At 50.7% G+C, this 10610-nt stretch overlaps 1 protein-coding gene across 1 annotated transcript; it reads left to right on the top strand.

Annotated features, from left to right (window-relative positions):
* Positions 1–2970: 2970 nt before the first annotated feature.
* Id1 (inhibitor of DNA binding 1, HLH protein) lies at positions 2971–4110 on the top strand. The gene is made up of 2 exons (XM_041670599.1): positions 2971–3468; positions 3675–4110. Exons 1-2 carry the CDS (start codon positions 3055–3057, stop codon positions 3714–3716), a joined length of 456 nt encoding a protein of 151 aa, XP_041526533.1. The 5' UTR covers positions 2971–3054; the 3' UTR covers positions 3717–4110.
* The last annotated feature ends 6500 nt before the right edge of the window (positions 4111–10610 follow it).

Below are 10610 nucleotides of genomic sequence, written 5' to 3'. Positions count from 1 at the left end.
CTGGGCTACATAGTAAGCCCCATCAAAATCAACAAATTTAATGTTTGTATTTTTCCCCCTAAAATTTAAAATTTGAGATCTTCCTCAATTGCTCTGCCCAACCTTGAACTCAATGTATAACCTAGACAGGCTTCAAACTTGCAATCTGTCTTCCGCGGCTCCCAAAGACCCCTGCTAGCATTGCAGGGCTGGTGCCTCTATGCCGCCTTGAGACAGCACAGTGGTGAATATCTCTGAGCGAGGAGCCCTGTGTCTGTCAGTGTAGGTTTCACAGGAACTGACTACAGTAGGATCTGTGGGGTAATGAATGATTAGTTGTTAGCAATTAATTAACAATCCATTTCCCTTCTCCGGTGGCCCAGTGCCTTTCCAGACCTTTAAGCAACTCTCTCTCTTTTTTAATTACTTATTTAATTTGATGTTTTTATTTATTTTGTGTCTAGGAGGAGGTGTCTTGTGCATGCGTGATGAGCATGTGGAAGGCAGAGGACAACCTGCAGGGCTCAGCTCTCTCCACGCGGCTTCTGGACATAGAACTTCTCCTGTCTCCAGGCTTGGCTGCAAAGTTCCTGCGCTTAGTGAGCCATAGCTCCACCAACCCCAAGCAAGTCTTCTGAGCAGTACAAAGTTCAAACCTACCGTGATATGATTGTTAGCTGTTTGGGGAACACCGGAGTCTGTGAGGAGTTGGGGAGGAGGGAATTCAGCTCCTTATTGACATGTTGCTTTTTGTTTTTTTAGAACAGGCTGACCTTAAATTCCTAATCCTTCAGATCCTTCTGCCTCATTGCTTGGGATTATAGATGTGACAGTCTCTCCTTTAAAGCTGGTCTCACTGGTCAGTTTTCCTGGTTTTCTGAGGTGCAGCAGGCACTGGGCTGTTCGTTGTTCCGTCAAGTACTTGTATGAATTCGTTGCTGTGGGGTCTTCACCCTCTCCTAGGGAGCATATAGTATTTCATCCTTTTCTCAAGGTAGTTTTGACTGAGAAGTGACGAGCCTCAGTTTCCTGCTTCTGGTTATCTAGGGCTCTGGAGTCAGGTGGCCTGCCTGTCCTCTCTAGGAGGGAGAGTGAGGAACAGGCCCTCACCTACCTATACCACATACCAGCCTGGACCTTGAGGTCAATGTGTGGTTTAGGATAAACTCCTCCCCTTCATGTCCTTGATATGAAGATGTTTTTGGGACAATAGCTAAGGGTCCTGGGAGGTTTTAAGCCCCAGTTCTTTTGTAAATAAAGAAAACTAGACAGATGAAGACCAACTTCACACAGCTCTGGTTCCGAAAAAGAGCGACCGGTCTGTGGGTATTAGAGAAACCAGACAATGTAACAGGCACCTACACCGCGACCCTTCTCTCTTCTTCAGGTCTCAGACTCTCCTCCACTTTAAAGGAAGACATTCCAGGTATCGCTTTCTGTTCAACAGACCTAGGGTCCTGGTCTTAGGAACTTCCACGTTCATTTTCTGGAAACTGAGTCAGCCTCAGAATCCAGAACAAATTAAACATTTAAAATATGTCTCTGAACAGGACGCGACAGAGCACACCTGTAATCTCAGTGTAGGAATCCAACTCAGCTGGGGAGGGGCCTCGGTCGTGAGGGGTTTGGGGTGGAAGGGTGTGAGAAAACATCCTAAACCACCCGAGCTGTGGGGCTGGGTGGAGGAGACTCAGCAGGTGTGGGGCGGGGAGGTAAGTTGACCCTTGGTCAGCGACCGCGCCCACGAGGAACGCATTCCCAGGCCTCCCGCCCAAGGTCTGCAGGTGACAGGCTCAAGGGAGGGGGGGGGGCGAAGCGGGGAATGCTCCAGCCCAGTTTGCCGTCTCCATGGCGACCGCCCGCGCGGCGCCAGTTTGACAGCCCGTCCGGGTTTTATGAATGGGTGACGTCACGGGCCTGGCGTCTAACGGTCTGAGCCGCTTGTTGAGACGCTGACACAGACCAGCCCGGGAAAGGAGAGGGAGGGGGTGATCTCTGCAGCTGCTGCTTTGTGGGAGGGAGAGCTTACTCCGAAGGTTTCAAGAGAAAAAAAATCTAGCAAAAAGAGGAGAAAAAATTTTTAAAAAATCACCCCAGCTGCTGTAGATTTGGGACCTTTCTGCAAAAGGCTGCAAACCCAGGGTAGAGCTGGGGGATGTCGTGTCGTCCCACTCCGCAGCGACCCTTCTATCTAGTTCAGTCTCAGACTGTGTCCTCCACTTTAAAGATGTTTCTGGTATAGCTCCCAGTTCAACGGACCGAGGTCCTGGTCTAAAAGACTTTACGGTTCATTTTCTGGAAATTGGGATCAGCCCCGAAGTTCAGAGTAAAAGAGGCTCTCCTTTAAAATCTGTCTCGACATGGTATGGCAGAGCACACCTGTAATCTCAGCACCAGGAAAGTGCAGCCAAGAGGATTATTCAAGGTCATCCTCCTCCGCTACATAGCAAATTCTGAGTCCAGCTTGGGTTACAGGAGACTCAGTCTCAAGACAAACAAAACCCTCAAAAAATTTTTTAAAAAACCCTCAAAAATAAATAAACATAAAAGTAAAATTCAGCTTTGATAACTGGAGCTCATAACCTAATCTTCTGACAGCATCTGGAAATCCTAAATCAGTCCTTAGCCACTGATCACCCCAGAGCCAGCCATTCCTCTGTGTCTGTTTCTCTCATCTGCAAAATAGACTTGGAGAAGCGAGAGAGAGACCACGAGAAGCTGATTCCTGGGGTCTTTTTGTTATCCGCAAAATTGGCTTAGGCTCTTTGCTCCCTTCAGGAGGAGTCCACTAGCCGCTCTGCCCATGCCCTCCCACCCTCTCTGTTCTTGAGCCCCCATTACCTTTCCACCAACCCAGGGGTGCACGGAGCTGGGACTCGAGGGCGCGCTAAGCCACACCTCCAGACAAACCATTGGTTGCTTTTGAACGTTCTGAACCCGCCCTGGGTCCGCCCTTATAAAAGCCTGGCTCCAGCGCACAGCCCTCTCATTGTACAACCTTCCTTCAACTTCTGCGCTCTCTTCCTGCACTCCCTTCTTAGGCGTCTCCGCTTCTCTCCTCCTGTCCTCAGGATCATGAAGGTCGCCAGTGGCAGCGCCGCGGCCACCGCCGGACCCAGCTGCTCTCTGAAGGCGGGCAGGACCGCGGGCGGCGCGGGCGAGGTTGTGCTTGGTCTGTCCGAGCAGAGCGTAGCTATCTCGCGCTGCGCCGGGACGCGCCTGCCGGCCCTGCTGGACGAACAGCAGGTGAACGTCCTGCTCTACGACATGAACGGCTGCTACTCACGCCTCAAGGAACTGGTGCCCACCCTGCCTCAGAACCGCAAAGTGAGCAAGGTGGAGATCCTGCAACACGTTATCGACTACATCAGGGACCTGCAGCTGGAGCTGAACTCGGAATCCGACGTCGGGTCAGCCGGAGGCCGGGGACTGCCCGTTCGGGCTCCGCTCAGCACCCTGAATGGCGAGATCAGTGCCTTGGCAGCCGAGGTGAGCTCCGAGTCGAGAACAGTACATTATTCTCCTGCGAATGGGGAAACTGAGGCCACGGGGAGGGGTTAGTAGTATGTCCCCCTTACTTTTCGGGTGCGTGGCTATTTAGGGGCGCCTAATAGGAAATAGCTGGCTCCTTCATCGTGGAGCCAGCTTCATCCTTCCATCCTGTCTCATGCCTTATCTCGCTCTGGTGTTCACAGGCGGCATGTGTTCCAGCCGACGATCGCATCTTGTGTCGCTGAAGCGGCGCGCTGAGGGACCAGACGGACTCCAGCCCTTCAGGAGGCAAGAGGAATAAAGTGTTCTCAGTTCTCCAGGGGAGCCCGGGGAAAGACTCTTCCGCGGCCACAGGACTCTTGGCGGATATGGCCAGGGGGCTAGAGGATTGACAAGAGGAGGCTCACCCTCTCTCCAAGACCTTTCAGCCTCCAGAGACTTTGGGGGAGGGGGTTAACTAACCCCGTGTGTTTCTATTTTTTGAAAAGCAGACATTTTTTTAAATGGTCACATTTCGTGCTTCTCAGATTTCTGAGGAAATGCTTTGTATTGTATATTACAATGATCACTGGCCGAGAATATTGTTTTACAATAGTTCTATGGGGGTGGGCTTTTTGTTGTTATTAAACAAATACTTTAGATAACGTTGCAGTGACTTCTTGGATGGGGGAGGGGCCTGGGGCAGGAGTGACCTCTGGCCATTTTCACAGCTGGTGTTGAGAAGCGAGGAATTGGAGGGCCACCTCTGAACTGTCATTCTTACCGACCTGAATGGGTGTTTCCGGTGTCTTTAATGTCTATTCTTTCCCTCATCCCTGGCCATTTCCCTGTTCCCTAGCGTCATAAAATGAAATCCTCTAGACCTCAAGTTAGGGTTTCTCAAAGTGGTCCCTAGGCCATCTGGATCACCCTGAAAGGTTGTTAAAATGCAGATGGGCTCGCTGGGTTGGTCCACTCCGGGCTGGGGAGTATTTAAGCCATTCAAGTTGGAAAAGCAGGTCACTGGACCATTCATTTCCTTGCCAAGGGTAGGGGTGGGTGGGTGGGTTCTTGTGTTGTGCTGCGACCTAGGGAAAGGGGCCTGCACAGGGTCATAGCTTGCCTGAAGCGAGACTTGTGTGACCCCCACCCCCTTCCCTGCTGAGCCACCTTTCTCTGGGTGCCAGCAGGCTGCCTTAGGGCTCCAGGCTTGTCCAAGTGGGTGATGAAATTGGCAGGGTTAGGCCGTGCACAGCTGCAGGGCCACCTGCTCTGGGTCTGAACTCAACCCCCTCACCCTGGCCTGGCTACCCTAGCAGACCGACATTGCTCCCTAGGCTACTGTGTGGGCGAGTCATGTCCCCAACTCCTGACAAGTAGAAAAGTTTCTTTTCACTCAGGCTGTCTCTACCTAGACGTGTGGCTTTGTGCTCAAAAAGGGAATGCATAGATACGTGGGCTTGCCTGGGTACGACCTGAGGATCTCTGCAAGAGACGGGCATCTTCCCTGTGCAGGCTTGGGGTGGGCGGTGTATGTAGGTAGCAGGGCACACATGAGCGCATGGGTTCTGCAGACGAGGGTGTGCCCTCCAGCCCTTTGGGCTCTGCTTGAGTGCTTTGTGCTCCTACCTGCTTGGCTCTGGGTTGGTAGGTAGTGTGCATGGTATGGGCTGTAGAGCCACACGGGGCTCCTTTGTAACTGTAGATTGTTTGGCATTTCTAGGCCACCACTGCTCTAGGGCAATGGTGGGGCAGCTGTGTTTAGGCAAACCATTTCTTAAGTACAGTTCCCACCTCCCTGGCCAATTGTGAGTGAGACCTTGGGGACACTGTCCTTCAAGTATCTCTGCCAGGTTAATTCCCATGGGGAAATGGAGTCCTGGGAAAAGTAAAGACCTTGTCCCCAATAGTAAGAACTAACAAATCAACCAGTTATACTAAAGCATGGTGCCAGACAGCCTGGTCCGTGTCGCGAGATCCAGGCAACCCAGAGTTACACAGGGAGACCCTGTCTCAAATTACAAAATAAGGATCAAAACCCAATAACAATACCTAGAGCCAGGAGCCAGACCGCTCCTTTGCTTGAAGGACATCATGGATCCTCACTAAGGTTAAAGGCAGAACTCAGCCCAGTTATATCACTGAAGAAATAAGCTGAACAAAAATAAAATTCGGAAATATTTACCGAGCACTTACATTAAGTTTAACACTAAGCCAGCTACATAAAAAGACCTCAAGCATTTGATGGACTTGACCAAGCAGTGCAGTATTTGTAGGTGGTTAAACCCTTTGCTGTGCCCTCTCCACCTGGCAGTTTTATAGTACTAACCTCACAGAATTGTCCAGAATAAATGAGTCCAGCACAGAGTTTAGCACATTGCCTGGTACATAAGACAGTTAGAAATTATTAATCCGAGGCACACATGTGTGCACCCACTTCCTCACTATGTGAGCCCTCACACACTTGCAAGCCCACCCACCGGGACGTGGGCGTGTCCCCGCGTACACCTCTACCCTGCAGAGCCTTTTTCTAGCCCAGGAAGGGGCCGCTGCGCCCCTGGCCAACCCCCCACCCCACCCCCCGCCATCCAGGCACACTCTGGCTTCCACGTTTCCCTCTCTTCCTCTTTGGCCCGGACCCAGCCCATCTGGAGGCCGGCTCCGCAGCGGCCTGGGAGCGTTTCCATCAGCTGGGCCCGAGGAATGCGGAGCTATTTAACCTGAGCATCCCCAGGTGTACGGAGGCGCCTGGCTGTCTGGGCCCGCCGACTTTGGCACGGCCGCGCTAGACAAACAGCGGCCGCCCCCGCCCTGCCCCTCCGCCCGCAGCTGCAGCCAGGCCTGGGAACCGGGCGGGCGCCGGCAGCTTGCATAAGAGATACCAAGGAGGGAGGGGGCCAGAGGCCACCAATGTGTATACATATCCCAGTTGTGTGTGTACCCCAGACCAAGGGCCAGAGGCCACCAGTGTGTATGTGTGTGTGTGTGTGTGTGTGTGTGTGTGTGTGTGTGTGTGAGAGAGAGAGAGAGAGAGAGAGAGAGAGAGAGAGAGAGAGAGAGAGAGAGAACCCCAAACCCAGGGCCAGAGGCCACCAACGTGTGTGGTGTATGTGCACAAACCAAGCTCTCCTTTGGAAATCATTAACATCTCAAACCCTCCCAGTGGTGTGGCTAGGATCAGAGCGAAAACTGAAGAGGAACCACAGGGCAAGTTCCTTGGGTGCAGGACTTAGGGTCCTCTTTATTTAACAAACACATAGTGCTTAGTATTTGCTAGGCCTTCTCCTACATTGAGTCTTAGTGATTAGAGACTACATATACATAATATTAAAAACATCACCTTATTTAACCCCTTAGTGACCCAGTGCAATCTCCTGCTCACTTTGGTTGAGAGCCTAGCCTTTAGTGCTAAGCTGACTCTCCACCCCTTAAGCTCAATTTAATAGCAACAATAGTAAAGGTTGAGCCCCAAACATGCTAGACAAGTGTCCCATGACCAACCACCACATCCCTAGCTCTTGCTTTTTTTTTTTTTTTTTTTTGAGATAGCAGCTCACTCTGTAGCCTGCCCACAAACAAGTCAGCTTGAAATGGCATCTCCTGCCTCTGAATACAAACTGAGGCACTGAGGCAGGAGGATCAGGACTTCAAGGTAATTCCCACCTACATAACAAATCTGAGGTCAGCCTGGGCTACATGAAACCCTGTCTCAAACAACAAGAACAAAATCTAACGGGAATCAGGAAAGGTAGCAATAACCCAGGCTGCCTCTGTATCTAAGATGTCCTGGATCAAGTTGTGTGACCCCCTTTGAGAGGGCACTGTTCACAATAGCTAGGCCTAGATCTTAAGACAGGTGGAAAGCAACCAAATTCTATGGGAAGGTCTGGTCCTGTCTGGAGACTGACGGATCATCAAGCCCTGACAATGCAACCTAACCCAGGGGTCAGTCGTGTTTCTTGAGTTTTTGTTGCTTTGGTTTTGAGGCAGGTTTTCTCGGTGTGGCCCTGATTGTCCTGAAACTTGCTCTGTAGACCAGACTAGCCTCGAACTCACAGAGATCCACCTGTCCCTGCCTCCCGAGTGTTGAGATTAAAGGTGTGCACCAACATGGCCAGGCCTTAGACTTTCTCTTAATGACATTTGTTTTTCTTTATTGTTTGCTTGGTTTCTTTCTTCCTTTTTTTCTGGATCACTCTGTATACCAGGCTGGCCTCACACTCACAGAGATCCACCTGCCTCTGCATCCAGAGTGCTAGGATCCACCGCAGCAGCAGCCTGCCTCCGCCACCAAAATAGTTCCATCATCCCGTCACAGGGGCCTTTCCACCGTCGGCTGTGCAGCATGTGCACCCCTTAAAAGTGCCCACCAGGCACAGCTCGCTCTCTTGTCTCTTACTCCTCTCTTGTTCCTCTTATCTCTTCCCTGTTCTCGTCTGTCTGTCTGCCTGCCTCTCTCATGTCCCCAATCCGACATGGCGTTTCACTCTTTCACTCCCCCCTCCCCAACTCTTTCATTAACTCTTTTGCACATGGCATGTTTGTTTAATGGCATACCTGGACAGGGCCCAATGGAAGGTACCCACTTCCCTTTCTTTTTTATTTATCATTACAACTATGCCTGGCTTGTTTTGAGTTTGAGACAAGGCTTTACCTTATTACCCAGGCTGGCCCTGAATTTAAGGCAGTCCTCCTGCCTCAGACTCTCACTTGCTAGGATTACAAATATGAGCCAGCCACAGCACCCAGCAATAGCATTGAATGCCAGAACCTCCAACCGGAGAGGGTTACCTAATGGCCAGGGTCACATAGCTGGGTTCCCAAGTGGTAGGCAGACCTCAGATCCTGCCTTGCTGTTCTAGTGAAAGGAGGTGAGTCACGGGCCGGGCAGGAGTTGGGTGAGGCTGGGGTGAGGACCAGGCACCACTTTCCTGGAAAAGGAAGGGAAGAGGAAACAGGACTAGGAGGAACCACAGGTCGGGGGAACAGGCCTGGCTCCCTTATCTCTCTGACCCCACCCTGGCTGGCTCTGCTTCCTGCCCCCATTCTTGCAAAACCTTCTTCCCAGAGCTTCCCCCAAGAGAGGTGCCCCAGGCCCCTACAGGGTTGCATCAGGGTCTTGTGCAAGGAGCGGTTAGGAGAGGATGAGAGGTTGGCTGTGTGCCAAGAGGGAAGCAGGAAAGCCAGTCCCTGTGCCATTTCTGATCGGATGTTTGCTTCTTCGGCCCGGCTCCTCAGCATCGCAAGCTTTCTACCCGCTGCTCTGAGGTTCCCGCAAAGTCAAACCTACACAGCCTGAGCCCCAGGCTAAGCTGCTGTTGCTTCTACCAGGAAATTTATAGGCGTCCAACTGTTATTCATCGTGTAGTTAGAAAGCTCTTCCCGTGCACTGGGAACAGATTGCCGGAACTAAATTCCAGCAAGACTAGGTACCATCTAGGAATTTCCATTCTTAGTTAAAGACTGACAGTGAATGAATAAATATCAATATACACACATATACAGCCTGAGGTTCATTTACTCTGAAATGACTCAAGAAGCTAAAGTTCAAGGCTCCTCACTCAAAAGAGTTCTAGCTTAGAGTTCACAGGTTTCTTTGTGCAGTTTGTAAAATTTGTATGTTGTGTTCTTGTTAGAGGCTCCACAAAACCTATGTTGTGTCTTGTACATGAGGCGAGGCAAGACAGAAGAATCACACTTACATATTGTGTTTGTGTTCCATTCTTGGGTTTAAGACCCGGCATCTCTAAGCCAGGAGAGGAATGGGGGAAATTGCTGAGAGGTGAACCATATAGTCACCCTTCTCCAGGGGCCCTCGTGTGGGCTCTGGTTTATCTCTGGCTATTCGCGCCCCCTCTCGGAAAGAACTGGAACTGCGCCCGCATGGGCGAGAAACCCCGATTGGGTAAAAGACAGCCTGAATCCTAGCGGCCTCTAATGGACTGTGAGAGTATTAAATGCTGGGGTGTGTGTGCGCTGCTGTTTGGTATGTATCCAGGTACTCAGATAACTGCACACCAGAATCCAGAAACTTCCACCCACATCAGAACTCTGATTAAGATCTTACATATTTTTTCTGGGCCGCAGTGGCACACGCCTTTAATCCCAGCACTGGGGAGGCAGAGGTAAGTGGGTCTCTGTAAATTCAAGGCCAGCCTGGTCTACCTTGTGAGTTCCCAGACAGCTAGGTTTGTTACACAGAGAAACCCTGTCTCAAAACAAACAAAAAAACAAAACAAAACAGTATCTCAGACTGCCCTTGGGCTCTTTTATGTAGCTGGGGATGCTCTTGAACTTTTGATCCTCATGCAATCGTCTTCCAAGTGCTGGGATTCTAGACGTGCAACACCACACAAAGCCTAAGGTCATCTTCAACTGCAGAATTCCAGGTCAGCCTGGGCTACATGTGAAATCCTCTCTTACGTGACTAAACAAACAGGTGACAGAAAGAGTTTTGGTTCATTGTTTCACAAGGTTGAGGCCATCATGGTGGGGAGGACATGGGGAGCAGAGCTTACATAATGTGGACAGGTGGGAAGGTCCACAGCAGAAAGCAGCAGAGATAAGATTTTCCCAAGGACCTACCTCCTACCTTCTTAAAGCTAGGTGCCGGCTCATAAAGTTTCCAGAACCTTCCACCAGAGTACTGCCACCTGGAGGCCAGGAGCTAACACCACAAGCCTGTGAGGGGCACTTTTTTTTTTAATTTATTTATTATTATGTATAGAAAGTCTCCCTCCATGTATGCCTGCAGGCCAGAGGGCACCAGATCTCATTACAGATGGTTGTGAGCCACCATGTGGTTGCTGGGAATTGAACTCAGGTCCTCTGGAAGAACAGTCAGTGCTCTTAACTGCTGAGCCATCTCTCCACCCCCAGAGGGGCACTTTTTATTCGAATCATAACAGAGCTGCCTTGTGAATCGAACTGTAGAGAGCTAATGGTGTATCTCGGGGTGGAGCACAGGCTTTACCCTGGGTTTGAGTGAGCCCAGCACAGAAACAAAACAGATCAAACACAAAACAAAAATAGAACCCATTAAGTGACCTGAGGGTTTTTTGTTTGTTTTGGTAGGGGGTTCAAGACAGTGTTTTTTGTGCTGCCTTGGAACTAGCTCTGTAGACCAGGCTGGCCCTGAACTCAAGAAATCTGGCCCTGCC

Source organism: Microtus oregoni, unplaced genomic scaffold, assembly GCF_018167655.1.
Source record: "Microtus oregoni isolate MIOR12 unplaced genomic scaffold, Mior012 000020F_ref0000438, whole genome shotgun sequence".
Taxonomy (NCBI): domain Eukaryota; kingdom Metazoa; phylum Chordata; class Mammalia; order Rodentia; family Cricetidae; genus Microtus; species Microtus oregoni.
Note: the sequence above shows the minus strand (reverse complement) of the source record. Positions and strands in the feature narration are given on the sequence as shown.